Here is a 22,957-nt window from a genome sequence, read left to right on the forward strand (position 1 = left end):
GCACCACCAGAGTTTCGCCCCAATTAACATCATTCGCCGCGTAGAGATGTATTTTTTTTTTGTTTTTGTTTTTTAAGAAGACAAAACTAAGCAGGCCAATATATAATAATAATAATATTAATGTCACTACATTAATTTGTAAAAATCAACAAAAATTTATTCAGCCTTAGGTTTTTGTCTAAACTTTACTTTTCTTTTTCAGTGTAACACAGAAACTATCACATGCAATTTCTCCTTCGTCGCCAAGGCTATTCCGATTCATCTGCGCATGCTTGCACTCTTGGGATTTCGGCCTTTCTGGAAGGCGCGGATCTCGCGGCAAATAAATAATGAGGGCAACCTCGTATTTTGAAACAATGAGCGTGCCCGTCTTTCTTTTTTTTTTTTTTAGCGAGGGAAAGACACGTAAAATTTACGTCGATTTTTTACAGTGTGGAACTCTCAATCGACTTTGTTGGCGTGTTTGTTGTTGCAATTGTCAAGCTATTTTTACGGAATTGAGATCTATTAGAGTTTCGCAAGATAAATCTACACCACGAAAAACTTTCGGTGAGAGCTTGAGGTTGTTACGTGACGGCGCCGATTTCTCCAGCCAATTTAAGAGGGAGATTCCATTCGTAACACCGCTGCGCTTATGCGGTTCAGAAGTTGATTTGCGCTGCATGTGACTGTGCAAGGTGGAGCATCTTATGTCCCCATAATTAGCCATGGTTTCCTTTGCCTCCTGTTCTTTTGCTCGCTGTGGATGCAGATATCGGAAACAGCGTATAGCTGCGCTGAGACCTGCATTACAAAAACACCGCAAAACCCTGCAAACGTAATTTGTCTACTAGCCTATGAGGCAGCACGCAAGTGACGGTGCACTTTGAAAGCAAAGTCATGTGCATGCTTTTGCATCAGCAGCATCAAACGCTTGGTGAGATTGCCCTCGATCGTCTAGCTTCCGAATAGTTCTAACAGTTTTTGACAATAAACTTTTATTCTTCAATGAAGGTAACAAATGCAGTTCAGGGAAAATAAAAGCTATCTGTGCAATAAGAGTAAATTTTTCAATTGATAAATATATAGAAATGACTGGCTAAAATAATTATTGGCAAGTTAGATGATGCTACTTTCCGTGGCATACAATGTAGCTAAGTTTTCTATTTGTGCTTTTTTAGGCGTAAGTTCATGTTGCATTTGCGACCTAAGTATGCTCTGACAGTGCCGGTCGTTTGCCCAGGGAACTTTTGGACAACGTGGTCTGCAGTGAAATGGGAAATGAAGCATCTGTTTTTCACATTATGTCAGCTATACCCGGTGATATTTTTTAATCAACAGGTTTTTGAAAATTGGGGGCTCACTGTCATGTTGATGCAGTCTTTAGTGCGTCGTGCTACTCGGCGGATATTACATGGGTGAACAGCCGTGGCAACATTTTGGTTAAGTAATTAAAATACGTAAATTTACCTTTTTTATTATTTCTGTTTTAGAGGCAGTCAATATTAGAGCCTGACCCAATCAAATCTATTCACGACACAGCAAGGGGCTTTGGAATATTAATTTATCAAGTTCTGCACTTTCTTCCCTCGATTGAAGAACGACGCGCGGCAGGGGCGGGCAAAGTGGAGAGCGACTTAGCGGTTTTGACATGGCATGTCCGTGATGGCATGTTTGTTTATGTTAGCTAGAACTTCTCATACTGCAGTTTATGCATTATTTATTTTGTAGTGAAGTTACAACCCTCATAAAGTGCTGTCGAATTCAGCATGAAGAAATTTGCACTTTTGAGAGCGTGCCTTTGGTGGATGCTCCAGCATCATGCTCCCAACGGTTCGTTTGAAGCGACTAAGTAAGCATAGCATCCTGCGCCCTGTCCAGCGCGCTGTTTTTAATCAGGCGAAGAAAAGCAAAGTTTTAGCTATTAATAACCCAAAACTCGTCTCTTCTTCGCAAATTGTTTCAGTTGGGCCAGAGTTAATTCAGAGCCCCTTTTAAAATTGAAAATTTAACATGGTCGAAGAAAAAAATAAATTTCAGTAGAGTAGATTGTTGGGCTAGTTGGTTTTGGAACTTGGAATGCATTTTAGCGCTCAAAAAACAAGGACAAACAGACGAGAAACAGACCGCACAGTGCGCTCAAAGAGACGAGAAACAGACAGCAAGCGCACTGTACTGTCTGTTTCTCGTCTCTTTGTCCTTGTTTTTGAGCGCTAAAATGTATTCGAAGAAGAAAGACAGGGGAAGAAAACGTCTCAAGTTTCCCTGCTTTTACCACAGTGTCGGGTTTTCTACATCATGATCAACATCCACCAGCTCGCCTGCTCACTCGCTGTTTTTTCTTTGTTTTTTCTGCCATAGCACAGTCAGCGCCACGAACGCGTGTAGGGACATGCTCTATCACGCACGTTTGAACAAAAAATAAATATAAAATTGTGGAACAAAATGGCGAGATGTCTCCACCCAAAGCAAAAAGCACATGAAGGCAGCTTAGCCGGCTTAGCTCATACAAATTGAAACAAGAAGGGGTGGAGATCGAACCCAGCATCCCGGGGCTCAGCAGCGCGAGCTTTGACTCCACGTGCTCCAAGCTGGTGTGCGCCAGCCCCCTCAGCCACCGATCCCCCCCCCCCCCCCGCACACACACACACACCAAGGTGCTTTACTGAGAACGTATGCCTTTTCGGTTTGGCCTGGGGGCCCGCAGAGTACGAGGTCAAGGCATGCTCTTATCGCGAGATTGGCTGGCATAGCTCATAGCATTATCTGAGGTCTATTAGCGGCGAGATGTTTTAGTGGCGCCCTCCTATGATTCTGCTTTGTGACGTCATATCCTTGCAAACAACAAGTTCGACGGTGTTTGTAAATAGCATGGTGGAAGCTTGAAATCATAGCGCTCTCAAGGAAACACTGCCAACACCGTCAAAATTAAAGTTCTTTCGTTCCTCTTATTTCTGTCAATGATAAATGCTTTTCTGACGTCATAGTCAGCGTTCGGCCAATCGTGGAAGGCCGACCACAGCGACGCTTTTGGTCGCACACGTCGCCAATTTGAAATTGAAAGCGCTGCGCGCGGTGGTGAGACATTGCTGTTTTCATGTTGCCATATCACTGCGTTATACATGTTTCCTCTCATTGGTCGCATTCATTGTGCAGCGCAGCCGACAGCATAACCACAGACGGAGAAATCTCGGCGATGGACAAACCTAGGGGCGAACCCGGTTTTGGCTGGAGACTCGTGCCGCGAGCCGCCGGCGGGGCGAGCTCGAGAAGAAAACAACAGATGCTCTTGTTTGGGGCACTTGATGCTGCTATCGCCACCTCGTTAAACTTGGGGAAAACAAATCTGTTCTGTCAAATGTTTTTACGCAAACACGCAAATACTACAATATGAAGCCTTCTCACCATGGGCTTATAATTAAGGTTAGAGAAACCTGTAGTGCGTACTACCATACGTTTTGCCAGTTTTTCCGTCCAAGAAACATTAATTTCGAAAATTCCGCGATAATGTGCACAAAACAGTCAAAACGATCATATTTATAGATTTTAATAAATATCTACAGTGCCTTCTGCGAAAAATCTAAGTGCCATGCGACCTTCATTACGCCTTCATATTGAACCTCCGAAAGAAGTGACATTCTCGGGCATTCCTGAAACTCAGGTTTGTCTAGCAATAGTTTCCGTTCAGTAACGACCGGGTGAATCCCCCTTGAAGGGATAGTGAACCAAGCATATCAGTGTCTATAATAAGTGGCGCACGATCTTTCCATGAGCCAGCAACAGATGTTGTGCGCGAGCACACGCAACGCAATCGATGTCATAATAGACAGTTTTAGTGGGCCGTACGCTATAGCTTTGCGTACGCAAGAAAATTGCGGATCATGAGTGCGCATGCCCAGAACGCAATAGAAGGGCTATCGTATTGCGTACGCACGCAATGCTGGGGGTGTTGCGTTGCGGGCTAGCGGGCTTTGAGGGAAGCTCTCGAGAAACCTTGGGCCCAACGAGGGCGCCAGTTTCAAGATGGCGATTACCTCGATTGGCACAGCAAGGGCGTCGTGGTGTTCTCGAAGTTTTGTGTTACGTGAACGGTGAAATAACGTGGTGTTTAGCGCGGCAATCCTTTCCGGAACGTACCGCGGTGTGCACAGTGAAAGTGTTCACCGCTCGCACTGTGCGTCAACGCTGCGATCTGCTCAACGCTAAGCCTATTCGCTCAGTTCATCGCCGACGGACGAACGACCCTTCAAGAAATCAGCGAAGTTTTCGCTATGCACTGAACATCAGTAGGTCATGGATTTCATTTCGCGATAGCATTGATGAAAAGTGTCGTTTCCACGGGACAAGTGAAGGAAGCTCCGTGATTTTAATTTGGCTACGCACTCGTACTCGTAGCATCTGTACCCCGCAGAAAAGCGCGCTGGACGAGGCCGCTACGGCTTGGTTTAACTTGGAATAAAATGATTGGACACGTTTTCATTTTCGATATTTATTATCAGGAGCATGATGGCGCTATTAGCACGCGGAATTCTCTGGCAAATTTAACCAAGATCATGTGAGATGTTCACTCGGAAACGTAACGCACAACTAAAATCGGTCCGAGCGGGTCATTTTTAGAGTACGCTATACTATTCGTATTGCGTACGTAAGAGCCAGCAGCGCTATACTAAAACTGTCTAATCTCCAATTCCCGCTTAAGTTGACAGTGAAACGTGTTGGCTCCAGGGAAAAGGGGAATAAAGACAGGCTTTTCATCTCCACAGAGGCGCCTGGTCTAAAAGGTACCCGATTAATTGGTCTAACAAGTACGTAGCTTTCATCTCCCAACATGAAAAGACTGTCTCTCTTCTCCTTTGGCCCGAAGCCCATATATTTCATTGTCATCTTAAACGCGAATGGGGAAATGCGATGTCAATTTCGTTGCGCATGCTCGCACACATTGGCGGTTGCTGGCTCGTGGAAGAAACATGCTCTGCTTATTATAGACACAATTCGAATAAACACTAAATTGATTGAACGACTGGCTGCCTTGATAATCTCCCGAGCAATCCGACCGGCTCTCTTTCGTCGGATAGATCGAAGAGTGTGAGGGACGAACTCGTACTGTATAGCACTTTGAAATTACATCAGAACTCGTAATTTGACAGAAAATCTCAACATCCTGGTGGTTGAGCTGACTTTGAGGTTGGTTTGGACCCATTGTGGTTCGACGGGGAAGTCAACACTCCCCTTGGGCCCTCGCTTCCCTTAGAAGGTGGTGCTGTACGGGTAAACCAGGTGCTATTTGAGAGGACATACTTTTTTAGAGCGCAGCTCTTAAGGGCCCGTTTCCAGCCTGAGCGGCGTCGGCGTCGGCGTCGGCGTAACCGGGGGGGGTCACGTGACCCCCCCGAGGTGACGTGACCCCCCCCCCCCTCCGAGGTCACGTGACTACCCGCAGGTGACGTGACCCCCCTCAGTACCCTTCCCTACACCTCCTCAAGTGCTGCGCTTGTAAACGATTTGTAAACGGCTTTCATTTTTTCTTTCTTTTTTATCCTATCGTTTCCTTCCTCTTCTCCGCCATGCACCAAGGGCTGAAGTCGTGGGGAGATATCAGAATCTGTCTTTGACGATCCTCTGCTTGGTTGTACCTCTCCCTCAGCCTTTCTATTCTCGGGGTGTCATCTATTCTGTTTAAGTACGCTCGAGATGCCCCATGGTTGGAGGGCGTGGTGGCTGACCGCGTGAGATTAAAGGAATTGACCGATTCTATCCGAAAATTACTAAGTTTTTTTCACTAACCACTTAGCGGATGCTGAAATATAGTTAGATATGATAGGTATTTCTTTAAAAGGCGCTTCGATGTTTTTAAAATCAATCATGAGCATCGTTACACAACTGCACGCCAAATTTCCCATATGTGCATGACTCGCCGTGTCGTGACGTCACATCAGGCTTGGCAACATCAGTCTCGGGCGTTTACGTTTTCCCGATTTTGATCGGAGGGTTGATAGAGCGTACAAAGAAAATCGGCGAAGAACTGTGCTTCCCTCAATACCGTAAATCTTGTCTTTGTAAGAACGAGGTTCTTTTACTGAGACAGTCGTCAAGAGGTGTCGTGGCTCTTTTCTCGTGATGTTATCTGAGAGTTTTCGTTGTTGCCAATGAAAATGTCGTGCGTTTTGGGGGTGCAATCTGAGCGGTTTAGCTCGGTTTAAAATTCAATCACTTGTGCAAAGAAAAACTGAGTATTTGGATATTTTGCGGAAGATACTTCCAAAGGTCATGACAATACTATACTCAAGTTTTTTTCTGAACATGAAAGTTTACCGGAGAATTCCTTCAAATGAACTCTCCTCTCATGGGAACCGCAGGCGAAATCCTCACGATTGGAGACGGGAAACGGCTTTGGCCCGGAGAAAGAAAAAAAGCTGATTATACAAAAAAGAAACACGTGGAAAAATTTTGTAATTTCTTGCAGACATCCTTATCACACACCGAGCAAAGCCTTGCCATTAGTTATATAAAACAGAATAAAAAAACAACGTTCAGCCTTTCCACTCTGGTGAAGAAGGAAGAGCAGCGTAGCTGTAACCGTCTTTTCTCGTCGGTGGTTTTCCAGGCGAGCGATCTGCTCTTATTTCGCAAGGAAATTTGAAGCGCTCGACGCAGTGAAACTTGAGGCGACAGCGGCTTCGCGGCGGTTGCGGAACCCTTCGCGCTGCTGCGCACGTCGCCGCTCCTTCCACTACCGCTCTTCATCCTCCGAAGAAAGGTTGCCGCCATCTATGAGCGATGGCGGCAACCAGACAACCGGCAAGCCGGTTGCTGCCGTCGGTCATAGATGGCGGTAGCTGTACAGAGTTGGGTGTCATCATTTCTTTGCCGGTGGACACGATCCTGGGGAAACTAACCCTTAACAGCTCCGCTGTAAAAAATACAACTCTTACAAACCTAAATGAAATCGCATCAGGAGAACATTTGTTTCTTGAAATATCGTGTGAGACTCCAAGCAATAAGCTGCTCAAATCAGAACTGCCACCGTCATTGCACGTTAAACTCGTCCAAGCAGGTGATCTTTGTGGACTACCTGTTAGATATTTCAGATAAGAAATTTCCGAGGGCCTCGCAGATGAGAATGTTACGGCAGTTCGGCAACTAAAACACTGAAAAAAATTTCACATAGAGTACGACAAACCACTTTATATTGTCACAAATGAAGGCGACGAGATGAAAAATAATCAATTAAAAAAATGATTAATCGGCGAACTTGTACCAGAAACAAACAAAAAAATGAAAGTCGTTTAAACATCTCTGTAATACGGAATTAGAGCGCAGCTCTTGAGGGGGACGAGGGGACGGTACGGAGGGGAGGGTATGCCCCTCCTCCTGATCCGTACCCTCCACTTCTCTTCCTCCCCTCCCTTCCTCCTTCTTCTCCTTCTTTCCCCTCCTCTCCCCTCTCTCAATCCTCACCTCCACCCTCCTTCTCCTTCCCTCCACCTCTTTCTTCTCTCCTGTTCTGCTCTTCTCCCTTCCTCCTTCCAACCTCTTCGTCTCCGCTCCTCCTCATCTCCCTTCTTCTCCTCCTCCTCCCATCCTCCCAACCTCCTACTTCATAGCCTCCTAACCTCCTCCTCCATACCTCCCCTCCTTCCACAGTTTCCGTCCTAAATTTAGCTGAAACATTTACGCCACGTGACCTCTGCACCAAAATAGTTTCCCCGCTAAATTTACCTGGAGAACTGACGTAACGTGACCTCAACCCCAATTTAATTTTCCGCTAAATTTAAAGGAGCTGTTACGCCGACAGTGTCGGCGACGGCGACGCCGCTATACGCGGAAACGGTCGCCTAAGAGCTGCGCTCTAAAAAAGAGTGCACGTCGCAAAACCAGCAGCGAGGGTCGACGGCATCACCAGCGAGCGACGCTGCGTCGGTGTGAGAGCTGGCTATCGCGAGAGAGTCAGTCCATGAATCTGCAATTCCGCGCTCGGCTCCTTATCTATTACAATTGTCATCTCGACCATTCGACCTACAATGTTTGGGAGTAAGCTAGGGCTAGACTGACTAAGCAAAGTCATTCTGGCTTCCTTATCTTTTACACTCGGGGTACGAATAAGCGAGAAACTTCCAGATGAAAGGGCACAGGCGAGCTGGTGAAGAACTTCCATCGTAAACCGGAGACACGGAAAAATAAAAAAACAGCCAAAACAACAAGTCTCAAACACAGCTTCTAGTTTATTTGAACACCTCCGCTTTTATATATACACAACCCTCCTCTCCAAAGGTCGACACACCTCCTCTCCACTCCATCAACGACATCTCAAACTGAACCAATGACACATGCTACCTCCCTTCCCTTCATACCAACCAAAAACTGACCCCTTTCCAATCCATGAGACAGGCACTCGAACCCTGCTCCCAGATGCTTCTGCTTCCAGATGCTGGGAAATGCGTTTCTTCTCTGCCATGCACGCGGCGGTATGCACCTTCCGAACACTTGAGCCACCTTCACACATCAAGGTTTGCTACCTGAGACGTGAAGTTCGGACTTTCATTCCTAACCCACTGAGGTGTTTTAAGTGCGATCGACATGCCCACCAAACCGCATCCTGTCTAGGCTCAGAATGCTGTGCAAAATGGTCCAGCGAGGACCACGACGCGAAATAGTACTTGGTGGCCTCCATGCTCTTTCTCGAAGACACCTGAGGGCGTTGTTGGACGAGCACGGTTCCTGCTCGTCCGACGGTGCCTTGTGGCGTCTGCGATAGTTTTAATATAAGCAATGTTACACGACAACTTTAATAGGAAAATAGGCCGCGCATGAGTAAGGTGCTTGTATATTTGGATGCTTAGAGAACACATATTGGGCCATGATAATAAATCGACTATCACAGAATCGCTAAAAGTGGTTCAGTGCCCCCTTTGAGTCGGACGGAGGAGTGGCCATTCCATCATTAAGATCTAAGAATTCCAAAAATTGTAAAAAGAGAAATCACGTAAGAATTGCAGCACTTATATTAACAATTCTCCATAGCACCATATATTTTCTTCTTCTATATCAACATGCAATTTGAGAAGCTATAATTTCATTTAACCTCAATTGGGACGTGACCTGAAGGATACCGGTACGATTCTTTTTGCCGCTAACCTAAGCAGAGCAGCTCACTCCCATATTTAGAACGGCGTGAAAGTATAACAACGTGCACTTTGGCCATAAAGAAAGCTGACAATACTTTAAACATCATATTTCAGTGAAACTGTGAAGCTTTTAGCAAGCTAAGAACCCGCATGCAAATTGTTCCAACTTCAGCTCATAGCGGTTCACTCGTGAGAATGTCCATCTTTAATTTACATGAATTTCTATTCAACAGTTGACAGCTCTGAAGCATACAACTGCACGTGCCGCCGAACAAAGCATCCAATCTCTTACTCCGCTTGTAATTCCCCGCAGGCCCGATGGGTGGCACAGCTGCTCGCTGGCAAGTGCAAGCTTCCACCGCATCCCGACATGTACCAGGACATTGCAAGAAAAACAGCTGCACTGCGACGTCGTTATGGAAACTCGTACGATGCCATTCTACACGTGGATAGTATGAAGTACATGGATGATCTGGCGGACAAGATTGGCGCTAGTCCCAGGATGCTCATGTACTTCATCACCGACCACAGGCTGTTCCGTGCCCTACTAGGGCCTTGTGTACTCTACCAATTCAGACTCGAAGGCCCTCATTCATGGACTGGAGCTCGAGATGCCGTCTTGGGATCCCAAATGAGAATGCTCTATCCGCTAAATAGCAACTGCACGAGCTTTCAAACAAAGAAGCGCGGCTTCTCAAGGTTTAACATATTCCAGGCCGTGATAGCTATTTTTATCGCTTTCTTCGTTTATAACTAGAGCATCGAATATATTTTGTGTTCGGAGATAAGCTCAAAGGTACTCAGTGGTCGAAGACACCAATTATACCAGTCGTGCGTCGAGCTGTTGGAGCACGCGCAATGGTTCTCTGTAGCCCATGAAACATTCTACAAAAAGTGAGGGCTCCCAGAGATATGATTTTCCAGTAAATAAAAAAAAATGCCGTCTGAAATATTGATTCAAGAATTAAGAGAGTTTCAGGTGACATTTTCGCTTCACGGACACGAATGGCGATGGTATTCAAACACGAATCATTCCTGTTTAAATACCATGGCCAAACGGCGTGCGCGAAATGAGTCTTCGCTTCATTCACAAAAATGCAATATCTCTCTCAAAAAGGGGACGCTGGAAATATGAGTAAAATAAATTTTCTTTGCGTACTTGATGAAGGATGCAGACTAAAAGTATTGCCGAAAAAGGTGGCAGCAAACAAAAATTAAGAAAGCATTTCCTAAGTTTACATTCGCTGAAAATGTCTGTATACCTCCTGGATGGTCTAGAACCCTGGTAGAGTCGTGGCCGGCAATACATAGATAATACTTGAAGTGGCAGTCTAGAGATCCTGTGCGTCGCTCTCCGGTACGCCACGTTATGGCTTTTATACCCCTAGGGGTCTTTTTATGTCCACGCTTTTTATGTTAACGCACCACACGTTATTTCGAAGCTAATTGACGCTCGGACAAGCTTTTCTTTCTTTTTTTATTGTGCTTCTTTTGCGTTTGCAGGATCGAGTCAGTGAGATCAGTTGCCAAATGATTTTTATTGTGCTATTGCTGCTGCTGCTCTCTTGTTGACAGAAAGTCGAAAACACGCCAGGACGGTAGAGCGTGTTTTATATGCAACGAGAATCGGCGCCACACACCTGGAACACTGCAGCATGTCCCAACTTTCCCGTGAGTCTGTCTACTGACGATAGGTACCGGGAGCTGAGACCGACCGTAATTGTAGAATCTATTGAACAATATGACCTATTATATAATATTTATTTTAGCTCAGGAGAAACGCGGCGCCTTTCTTTTGTTTTATGTTCGTTTGGGTTTTGATGATGGAGGTTTTTGGTTACGGTTCTGTTCGTTTGTTCCAAAAAAGGGTAGTTTTTTTTTTTTATTGTCTTTTTCGGGTGTTGGGGTCAAATGATCAAGGTTGAACCCAACTAGTTTTGTTACTTATTTCGGCTCTGTGCCAAATATTTTGAGTTCTTATGCGTTTTTGTCAAGAGCGTTCTCATTTTTTTTTCTTTGTTTGCTTTGGGGAGTCAGCGAAACCGTACATAAACACTAACTTCTGTGAAATAAAATTCAGCTGTGTTCGAGACTTTGTGTGTTGTGTTGTCAATCGCCGTTTCCCCGGTCTCGGGGGTTTGTGTTAAATTATGTTAAACCTTCACTAGCTCGTTTGCATCCTAACCTTTTGTTCCACAATCACTCGTCCAGGGAGTCACATTAAATTCAGATTCGTCGTGGAAGATGCTCCTACAGCCATTGACAATCAGGTCTAAATGTTTTCTTGGATACGACATCTGACCGGACAATCCCTGTAAGGTGCAACCCCACACTTGGTTAATAATAACGTGATTCTTAACAAAGAGATGGCGATAGGATTGCCTTCCATGCGCAGGCCTTGCCTTTTATGCTTACCTGTAGTTTAAGTCCAGACGCAGCCGATGCTTAAAGCGCGAGCTCATGGCTTTCAGCGTTTCTTCCAAGCATACGCACTCGTGCAGCGCAATCACTGTTCAGGCCACCTAGACAGAAGGCCTCCACACGCGTCATCATAGTCAGATCGATCGAGGCGAGAGATTGGGCACGAGTGCTGCGTCAGTGTTCGGCTGCGGCTCGTGGCCAATCAGCGCGTCGAAGGTCGGACTCGGGTCCAATAGCCGACCGAGCGCGATCCGACTGTGATGACGTTTCATAGAGGAAGAGGAAACCATGCGGAGGCCTTCTGTCTAGGTGGTGTTGGTTCAGGGCCCCATGCTCGTGCTTGTAGCATCGGCTGCGTCTGGATTTAAGCTAAAACGAAGTATCGCTGTTATTAATTGAACCCAGGAAATGTAAACTAGAGGAGGTATAGGGAGATCAGGCGCAAACGTGCGCTCATGCATTGCTGTGAAGCGGCGAGCGTGGAAAGCTCCCGGATGTACGTACGTGGCGGCGCTGCGCTTGCCTGGGCTGGAGGATCGCAGCGTTCTGAGGTCCTTAGGCGTGCGGCTTTCGCTTGGCGGTTTGACAGCACGAACTGGCACCTGTTCAGATCTTTCCCCATGTTTTCTGTCACTTACGTCCAATGAAATTCAATGCCAAATCGACTACGATGATGACGACGACAGCGCGAGTAGTGCTGCAAATGCAATGCGAAGCATGGACTACTACAGCCCATGCGTTTCTGGCGCCCTCTCGTGCCGTCTACACGATATGCGACAGCCGTGAGCGCTCGTTGAGCCCACTAGCCCTCCTCTAGTTCACTTTAACCCGGCTTCCATATTAGGATCTGCAGCGTGAACCTCGTGCTTTGAATGGAGCTCGCACTTGCGCATTTTTACGTGTGCTCCGTGATTCATAGGCCCCCAACTCTCAACTAAAACACTGGATCGATTTATAAACAAATACTACCAAGCTTGTGCATGCTGAGAAACACTTAAGCCAAAAATGGCGGAGCGTCGCCGCCAATCTAGTTCGTCGCGGCGGCGCGGAGACGGCATCTACAGTGGACCAATGGAAGCGTTCTTGGAAACGGCGGCGCGTCACCGGCAGCCACAGCAGACCAATAGCAGCGGGCGCGTCTGGCCATGGGAAGCGCCATGAGCCAGAAATGGCGACATGTGGCCGGCATCCAATAGGAGCGCCCGCGGCACGATCAAACTATGGCGGTACTTGGAGAAGTCAGTATATTTACTGCTTTACTCTGAAGTTTTCAGCAGCGCGAGCAAAATGTAATATTTGTGGCTCGCATTTTGAAGATGCATCTTGCGCTTACCAACTACAGTTGTTTAGACTCCTCTCCATTATAAGTGCCAGCGTGGCACAGGGTACAAGTGCGAGCTGCGAGCTCTAAGGCGGATTCACCCGCTCGTCGATCAGTGATCACATTTCGGTACATAAACCTGAATTCAAGAAATTCACCAGAGTATTGATTATCTTTTTTTAGGTTCGTTATGGTGATTTAATGAAGGTCGTACAGCCGTTGAATCCTTCCCCAAGAGAACTGTAGGTCTTTAATAAAACCCTGAAATAAGACCATTTTGACTATTTTGAGCATATTTTGAGTCTATTTTGAAATTAAAATCACTTAAATAATAAAAGTGAAAAAAAACTAACCGCACTAGATAGAAAAGATGTCTCCTATCTTATTTCTGGAACCCTTACCGGAAGCCTGAATGCCTTGGTTTTTACGTATTTACGTAAATAATTTGGACAGGGCCGTTTTCACTAGATTCATTTTCAAAGGGTTCAACAAGATGGCAATATTAGTACCAAATGCCCCAAGCCAAATCATTTGTTGTTGTTGAACTGTTTTCAGGAGCTTGCACGTACGGCGTATTGCGGTACCAGTCCTTTGTTTGGCACCGCGGAGATCAGTTTCGCCGTTTTGCCGGAGGATGATCTGTATGATATTTCTGTCGGCTGCGTAACACAAGAGATAGAGCAAATGAGAGTCAACGCACATGTAGCGTAGTACTGCCATTGGAACGCTGCCCCGAGCAATTACTCTTCATGAACCTTAACTATCTGCTTCTTCTTTTCTTCTCAACCTGAGAGCACACTGCAATCCCAAACAAACCAAGGATGAAATAAAATTATATGAAATGAATCCACATACATTCCACAAACAATCCCAGAATGAAATACAGCACTTCAGCAAGCTGGTCCTATCCTAGTCCACGGCCGCACTGGAAGCGCGCGCTCTCTTTCTCTTCTTACGGCCTTTGCAATTGGGGCAATCGCCACCTCCCTTCGCAATTTGCGGGGGGCGCTGTCACCTCACGCCTTGTTAACCCCTGGGCTACCCCTTGCCGTCTGCACAGAGCGCGTCAGACAGTGTATTTCAGCGCTGTCGCAACTTTCGGCCGAGATTTTATAACCTTTGTCACCTGATCCTTATGTTTAGACCCTGAGCCACTATCTAATGCGCTTCTGATGAGCCCAAAACGGTAAATATTTGACGCACATTTCCGAGAGATTCGGGAGTGAAAAGTAGTAAATAGAGACAGCGAATGCGATTGCGGAGAAAAACTATACTCGTCTTTACCTCCAGGACCTCTTTTGCAACTCAAGAACAGGAGGGGACGGACCCCTTCTACGTGGAGGATATTCAAATGATAAATAATCCGTACACTTTCGTGAAATGCAAGCAGGCCCGATCTGTTTTTTGCCGTGGTCTGCATCATCATTTCATAGGCCGCACATGAAGTCGGTCAGCTGATCTGTATAGACGAGGGTGTAGTAGTCTGTACAATTTTCGCACAATGCATAATACAGCCTAAAGTGCTCCCTCGAGGGCTGGTACACATATACAGCTGATTTTTCGTTTCTGGCCGTGACCGTCTTTGCATGGTTAATCAGAAGTATTTTGAGGAACATGTTGCAAATTAGACCAGCCAAGCGCTTTGAGTGACTGTTGTCAATTCCCTCTGGGCAACTTAGAACTGACGCGTCTTCAAGATAGGGAGGCAATGAGTTGGCAGAACTTCGTGCACATCTGTACGCGAAGAACAGCTTTTAAAAAAAAAAAAAAGCAACGATGTTTTTAGAAGTGCGAAGAACCTAGGATTTCGATTATCAAGTCCGCTTTTATCCTGGCCTTGTAATAAGACGCACAGAGGATCAACTCGTCTCGTAGTCAACAGCATAACACAGGCGTCGCGCCCAAACTCTCTAATGAGTTTGACCAGATAGCCACCGAGGTACACCAGACCAAAGTTGCCAAAACAACAACCAACGAAGCTCGAACACCAGCGCAAAGCAGCTCGAAGGGACTCTCCGAGCGGGGTGAAGTGGGGTGAGGTGGTTGCGCCCCTGGCGGCAAGCAAGTGAACTACATACGGAGAAAAAATGCCATTGACTCCCGGGCGATTGCAAAGGCCATAAGAAGAGAAAGAGAGCGCGCGTTTCCAGTCCGGCCGTGCCTAGTCATGCATCAACTAGTGCAACCCAAGCCAGTAACGAGCTATCGCTTTCAGTTTTATAGTGGTTGCGGCCGATGCCACGCCTTATGCAGCCAATCTATGTGTCTTTTCTGGAAAAAGCGATGACAAGACTTCATCGTGACATCGAAGGTGGGAGGAGCCCCAACTTCGCCGTCGGAAAACTCCACTGGGAAGCCAATTTTATCGTGAAGTCGGTCAGCAGAAACGACTGCGCTGAAACTTCAACGGCAATTCTCCCCAGTACTGTCCCCAGAGAAATTGGTAAAACACTAAGCGAAGGGAAATATAAAAGTAATATTTTTAAGTTCAAAGAAACGTAGAACATTTTTTTATATGAAATAGAAAAACATAAGCTGGATTTTGTCTGCACCAATAATGTATTTTAGTTGAATGACAATACCAACTATATGCGTTAACTGTAGCCGTTTGTGAAGATCGGGCTCTCGGCAATGTTCCAAAATCCGGATTCGGAAGTTTGGTTTTGATCGACCAAACCGTTTGGGACAGTTTGAAGTTTGTGACTACGGTTCAAACTCGGAGGAATGGCCACCGCCAACAACGCTGCCATGAAAAGTAGGCCCGGGGCCCGTGTCTCCGTTGGGCAGTTCTACCTTCTCCTCGATTATCTTGTTGGTGAACTCAGTCCTTGTAAGGGCCGCCGCTGACAGTCCACTCTCCAAGGAAGACCGAACTCCCCTGTGGGACATCATTGTTCGAGAACTAAATGTCGAGGGCCCGTCTACAGAAAACCGGGCCGAATAGAAGGCTTACTGAAATGCACGTGTGCGCACGGCGTGACGACGAGACCTGGACCTACTCGTAGTTATCCAGCGAACCGGCGGAGGTGTTAAATCCGTGCCTCCGCTAAGCGCCGAGGAAGAGCGCATCTTGTCCCTCGTGGAGACAGATTCCTCGCGAGACTGTGGGGGAAGGCCACTGGTACCAGTGGCACCTCACCCAACGCCACAGCCTGGCCGATCGATTGCAACCGCGGTGAGTGCTTGGAATCGCCAGTGCAGCTAAGGGACCACAGTGTCCTACCTCAGGGACGGATTACGTGCTCGTTTATTAATGAACCTCTCGTGAAGTTGAAATTTTGAACGGATAACGCAGTATGTGTTGTTAGGGTTGTCAGAAATGCCACAGTTCATCCTCGCCACTCTACCTTCATATGTACAGTTCTCACTGGATATATTGTATAGTACATCACATCATAACTGTGAAGAACCAGCCCAGTTGATGCACTGCTTTTCTAACTCGATAAACGTTGACGATATGGTCAGTTTCAAGTTAAATCATGAAAAAAAAACAAAAAATAGCGCAATGACACAGGCCAAAGCAAAGGAGATCGACAGCATGATAAATCCAGCTTAACCCAATATACCGGACCCCCCAGCAGAAGACAGCCAGGACACGCCAGAAGTGGCATTGCCTTTGCAGGAAATGGTAGGAGAAAACACAAAAATACATATATTGAAACCCCATAATAATGTGCTTTGTGTTGGCAGTGCACCAGCCACTATGTGCTCTGCCTCCCCGTTCTTTACGAGCTCGGTCTGGGCAAGCGTGTACGACCAGAAACCTGCTGGCCACACAGCATGCATCTGGAGGCCCAGAGTCAGCTGCTAGCCACACAAAAGGGCATCCGTGTAGCACTGGAAGAAATGCTGCGGTTTTGAAAGGGTGCAACTGAGCCGCTCACTCGCCTAAAAAGTGTTTTTTTTTTCGTTTTTTCTTTTGGTTTTTGCTTTTCTAAAGAGCGCCCTGAAACGTCGTTTTAGCAAAGCTCTCGCTTTTTGCCAAAATGATTGCAGGCAACAGGCTTTTTATTTACGGTTCGTGCACGTATTACTTTTGTCTACAATTTCATTGTCGTTTTAGACTTGAGCTTCTTTGCATTTCGCTGTGCGATCAGTGAAAACCGTGAGCTCAATCTGCAATTTCTGGGACGATGCCCAGCTTGTAAGCACTGAATAGAGTGGTGCAGTGTTACTGTGAAAAAGCAATCGCGGGGTTTTCCTGTTTTTTCCTGAGAACCAGAAATCTGATATCAAAGTTATTATTGCTACGAAAAGTGCTCAATTGTGGCTATTTTGTGGGCGGTAGAATTTAGTGCCATGCTCGCTAATGCTTTCTTTAAAGTAAAATGTGAAAATACGCCAATGACATGTTCGCTCAACAGTGTCGATATGTGTAAAGGGGGCGGAAGTATTAGCAGGCACAGTTAGAGTTTACCGAACAGAACAAAATATAAGATTTATAGCAGAACCTACCGCCACTAATAGGAAAGAAGGGATGTGGCAGTTCACTTGAATCTTCCTTTTTACAGCTTAACGTGCATGAAGCTGCCTGCATGGCATCTTCGCCGCTTCGTCATTGTTCCAGCTCAGATTGCCGCCACCTGCAAAGGTCCTTACACCGAGATACAACACAGCACCTACGAGGTCTGTTCAAAGAGTATCAGACCTGAATTCGTACCACAGAAACGAATGAGGCGCTGAGAGCGTCATGTGGTGTGTGTGTGGGGGGGGGGGGGGGGGCGTTAGGTGGGCATGTGTGAATCTAACTAGGCCCGCATAAAATGCGAATCGGGGGCAGTACGTCCCAGTGAGGAGGTGCAGTCAGTGCTCGTCAATTCTTCACGGGACTCCAATCGGGTTCCTTTCAGTTGAATTTTTATCTTCGGGAAGAGCCAGACATTACAAAGAGACATGTCGGGAGAGTAGGGAGCCTGATTCCGGCCCAGAAACTCTAAATTAGATGCGAGAAATTAGCTGGTGCATTGCCATGATGAAGCTTCATCCTCAGCAACTTCAGCGCGAATTTCGCAGACATTCTCCGCGGAGCCGGATCTTTTTTTCCAAATTTAATGCACCCCAACCGGTACTCACCTCAGCCGCAAGTTCCTGAGTGGTGCTGCAACGGTCCCGCGCTTGGTAAATCACCTCGTTATTTCTGTTATTTCTCTTCGTCTTCCGCAACGTGCGTCGCTCTCTACAGATGTGCGGCCATCTTTGACTTCTTAATTTGTGTAATGCCTGTGGCATCGTCGCCGAAAGCCTGCTGAATCTTTCCAGTTATTTCCGCATGAGTGTCGCCAAGCTTGAAACAGAATTTGACACAATACCCTGTGCAAGCATTTCCGTCCATTTTGCAAAAAAAAAAACAAAAAAAAACGACAAGCACTGTCTGCCCTTTCTTACTCAGAAGCTGAATGCCAGCACTTAACATTTTCTGCGGGCATCATAAATGCACGCATGCACAACAATGTTCCCTCCACCTCCCCTCCAAAGGACGTTGTCCGCGCTTCATTTGTTTCTGAGGGACGAATTCCGGATACTTTTTCAACGTCCCTCGTATAGACGTTTTCTGTTTCCTGTCGTTCTCAGTCACGTGAGTTCCGTGTCTGGTATGCGGGATGAAATAAATATTGAAACACTTCAACCTGCAATATGCGAGAAAATATAGGTGAGGCGATACAGGAATGTGTGACAATCACGCGTTTCTTGTAGACATCTTCAAGCGCCGTGGAGAAATTAAAACGATGTCTGCCGCATACCAGAAGTGACGACATTCAAGATGGCTGCGCCCTTGTGGAAAAGGTGCATACTTCGTCTCGCCCTACGATAGACTGAATGTCAAAGCAAGGAGCCGAGGTCCAGTCACAAGCAATTTTGGAAACGCGTATTGCTTCGACGTGCGCAGCTATGATACTATGAGCAGTTGGACATCGCAGTCCGTAGCTTTCGTTCTTACTAGAATGAGACAAATTGTACGATGACATATGACCTCGCTTTGCGATTTCCTGCATGGACACTGCTCTTATTGATCTGCTGTTTTCACAGAGTTTCGTGACCTTGTATGGGATTACGAAGGAATTATTTTCACTAGCCTTCCATGGTCCGTACCTTTCTACCTGTTCCCCTGTTCTCTTGAGGATGATATAGTATGCCTAGTGACACCAAATTAATGTGACGAAGATAAATGCAGGTTGCTATAAGAGGTATTCACTAGACGCCATATTTGAGGTAACTGCTCGCAGCGCATGCCCGGGAAGAGTTTCCCGTCAGCTCTCGGGCAACCGCTCGAGGAGAGGCGAAGGAGAAGTCCTCTTTTCACCAGGACTCTCCTTTGTAGGTCCCAGGCTTCCCCAAACGTCGCTATTCTCTCTCTACAAGATTATATAAGATTAACTTGCCACTCAAAACTGGTACAAAAGCATCTTTCCCCCCTCTCTCTTCTCCGGAGGTAAGAAAGCAGCAGCGAGCTCAGCTATGACCGCCAGTGAATACTCCCTTTAGGAGGTTATGTGCAGCACTAGAAAATCCGCAGCACAAGCATTGCGGCTTGAGAGTTGCATTTGTTGTTCAATCGATTGATTACATAGACTAAATGTTTCTTCAGATCTTCATCCTCTTGCTATACACATTAAGCACTACGCGGGTTGAACTTTTGAGACCCGATTGGGTGCAGCCCCAGACAGACAGGGGTTTGAAGCAAAGGCCCGCGCACTACAAGTCTCAAACTTAAGCTTTGACTGAACGAGAGGACTCAAAATGGTTATTCAAGTATGCCTTAGCCTATGCTCAAATTCCTACCGCTGCTGGCTAGATATAATGAAAGGTTAAAAAGTGGCATGTCAAACACTTCTGCGGGACAGCCACTAACCCGTTCTTGCATTTAGCTCTCATTCTGTTCAAACAGTATTCCTCCTCTCGCTCTGTTTTCGGGCTGTGGAGGGACTATCTGCTGCCAGTGCTCAGCAGAGTGCATCCCTCAAAACACTCGGGCTGAACCTCACCTGCGTCCGGAACCTTCACCCCCCTCCCCATAAGAGCTTTCACCAGAGGCCATTTTGGTTGTCATTAATTTAATCTTCTCACCAAAAACATGTTGCAGTTGTTATAAAAATAAAAGCAGGAATTCATTTTGAAACCTCCATATATATTTTTTTTCTATCTATCACAGAGCCTTTAAGACTGAAAGGCTTAAGCTTATCTGGTGCAGGTGGCAAGAAATTAAATGATATGCTTCTATTTGTGTGAGCCTTAACTTCATGCCATGGTGGCGGTACAGGAAAAATGACGCCATGCAAGAATGAGTGTGTGTGGTGATCAGGTAGAAAGCCCGAAATGTAGTCATACATAATTTTGATTTCATCGTACGAAGTCTCAATAGTTAAATCTGTTATCAGTGTAAATACAAAACTGCACGCCAAATTTCGCAGATATCATTGGCAGACGTCCTTGTCCCTGTGTGACGTCGCAAACCGTGTAGAATCGATATCGCAGGCGTTGAAATGCAGTGTTTTGAGTGTTCAACAACCGTGGCAAAAAACTGAGAAAAATAGTCAAAAATTGTATTGCGTGATGTGATTTCGGAGTTTTCTATGTTTCCATCTGAAAACGCTATTTACGAACAGAATTCGAGGACATTTAAAGTCAAAATACTTGTGCCGGGTAGAATGAAAAATCTAAATATTGTTCGGAAATTGTTCCTGAAGTCTGTATTAACCAAATTAGTTTTTTTAAGTATTATGCTTTCCGCGCAGTCAATTTAAAATGTAATCTATCATTAAAGAAAACTAATTATAGTTGTGACAATTTGTTCTTAGTCTAATGATTATACTGGGATAAACACAGTTAAAAAGGTACTAAAAGTTAGGTGCGACATAGATTAAGGAAAGGTACAGGGAACATTAATTGGCACTAACTTTTTTATGGCACCGTCTGGAAAATGTCCACCTATCGTGCTGGCGCCCGAGACTGGAGGGTGACCACATAAGGTTTCTTCGGCGGCTGGTAGGGGGGCAAAATGGGTGGACGCAGGCATTTTGCTTCATAGCTCTCCAGGGCCCGTTTGCTCAAAGCGCTAACCGCAGCTAAAGTTAGCCGCAGTACCTAGGAGAGTGATTTTGAAATCACGTGACTGGCTCGGTAGGGATGTGGGGAAACATGGCGGTGGCTCGATGAGTGAGCGCTGCTCGTTTTGGAAATAATATGTCGTTGTAGGTGCAATATCGGGCGCGTTAGTCAGCAAGGAATGGTGCAGGAGGCTTTCGCTTTGTCTTACATCACTTAAATCGCAAAGCATAAGGAATGATCCCGCCGCATTTTTCAGAGTCTTTTGATTCTGGCCATTCCTAAGCCTAAATGAACGCGATAATTGTCGGCATGGTAGCGTCTTTGGAAAGCGGATTGCCTTGACTCGATCGGCCGGGTATTGATAGCGCACAAAAACAGACAGCGTCTCAATCGACCCTTTTTTTTTTTCTAAATTACCCAAACATCGAGGAGAACGCTGGATGTGTAATTCTACGGTTCGCGCGCGCTGGCCTTGCTCTCATAAATGATTCAAAGTAAATAATCATAATAAAGCTTTGACGAACGCGCGTTCAAGGCAAAATTTGTGTTACACTTTTTGCTTTAAAACAATTACTTATGCAGGCGCCAGCATGTGCAACACGTGTAACTACACTCGTAGCATGCACGTCGGTGCTTGGTAAATTAAAAAAAAGGTCTAGTGGGACGCTGTCTGCTTTTGTGTGCTATCAATACCCAGCCGACTGCGTCAAGGCAATCAGCCGACAATTATCGCGGGTATTTAGGCTTAGGAATGGCCAGAATCGAAACAATATCTAAAAAATGCGGCGAGGTCATTGCTCATGCTTTGAGATTTAAGTGAGGTAAGGCAAAGCGAAAGCCTCTTGCACCATCCGTTGCTGACCAACGCGCCGATATTGCAGCTGCAACGACATATTAGTTCTAAAGCGAGCGGCGCTCACTCACCGGAGCGCCGCCATGTTTACCCGCGTCCCTGCCGAGCCAGTCACGTGATTTCAAAATCCCTCTCCTAGGTACTGCGGCTAACTTTGGCAGCGGTTAGCGCTTCGAGCAAACGGGCCCAGGGGGACTCCGGTGAGTGGGACGTGCTTGGGGTGTGGGCCGTGCTCGGGGAATGTTGGCAGCCACCTCCCTCACTCTTTGCTGCCGAAGATTCAGCCACCTGTCTCTCAGGGTCCTGGCGTTGGTGTCGCTGTCGCTGCTGTCCGACTTTGAATCTTCTTAGTCGAACTCCTTAGACACGACGGGCCTAGGGAAAGGCTTTGGAATTGTGCTGTACAAGCACACATTGTGAAGAATGGCACATGCTGTGGCGATGACTCATGCCCTGTCCGGATCGTAACGTTGTGCACGGTACTTCTTTCTTCAGTCGCCGGAATCTCATAACAAAATGGAGCGTGTGGAGTGATGCCTCTTGTTGAATTCAGCTTCAGGCGCCTGCATATCAAGGCTGCCAGGGATCGGAGTAAGAAGCCACAGTTCCAGGGCCGGTTTGCTCATCTTGCGGCTGGGGCCAAGAGAGATTTTTCTGTCACGTGACCAGCTCCACGGGGACAAGGAAGTACCTAGCGTTCCTGCCTAATGGCGGAGAAATCCGTATCGCTTCAAGCACAAAAACCTAATTTCGCTCGTAGACACTGACTGCAGGGACTTTCAACTGGAGTCCAATTGACCGCCCCTTTAGACTGTAGGAGCGGCAGGTAAAGTTACGGTAAGGGAGAGTAAATATGAGCCGAAATAAAGAAAAAACCGCACGACATAAAAGCGGCAGCAGTATATTTATATTCTTCCGCCGGCGCCGATGACTCGTCCCTTCTGCTGTAGTTTGGAGGTTAGAGTGCCGGCGCTTGACGTCGCGGCGCGAAAGTCACGGGTTCAAGTCGTGCCAAACACTCTCTCTTTTTTTTCTTGTATTTGACTGCACTCACACTAAGAATTTAGACAAGGTCATATGAGCTCCATAAAATTATTGGGCGGGTAGTTCTGACTCACCAGTTCGTCGTTCATGACCACGGAAGAGCGCATACATGTATCTGGCTTTCTTTACCAACTTCCCCCACGCCTACTGCATCTGCCGTACACTCCG

General features: G+C 46.4%; 1 protein-coding gene across 1 annotated transcript in view; it reads left to right on the forward strand.

Moving 5' to 3' along the window:
• The window catches only part of LOC120841744 (flavin-containing monooxygenase 5-like), a 69,681-nt gene extending 59,820 nt beyond the window's left edge, over nucleotides 1–9,861 (forward strand). The window contains exon 7 of the mRNA XM_040212711.1: nucleotides 9,418–9,861. Coding sequence (XP_040068645.1) covers nucleotides 9,418–9,861 — 444 coding nt within the window. The remainder of the gene's footprint in view (nucleotides 1–9,417) is intronic.
• The last annotated feature ends 13,096 nt before the right edge of the window (nucleotides 9,862–22,957 follow it).

The sequence above is a fragment of the Ixodes scapularis genome, unplaced genomic scaffold (genome assembly GCF_016920785.2).
Source record: "Ixodes scapularis isolate PalLabHiFi unplaced genomic scaffold, ASM1692078v2 ptg000323l_1__unscaffolded, whole genome shotgun sequence".
Lineage (NCBI taxonomy): Eukaryota > Metazoa > Arthropoda > Arachnida > Ixodida > Ixodidae > Ixodes > Ixodes scapularis.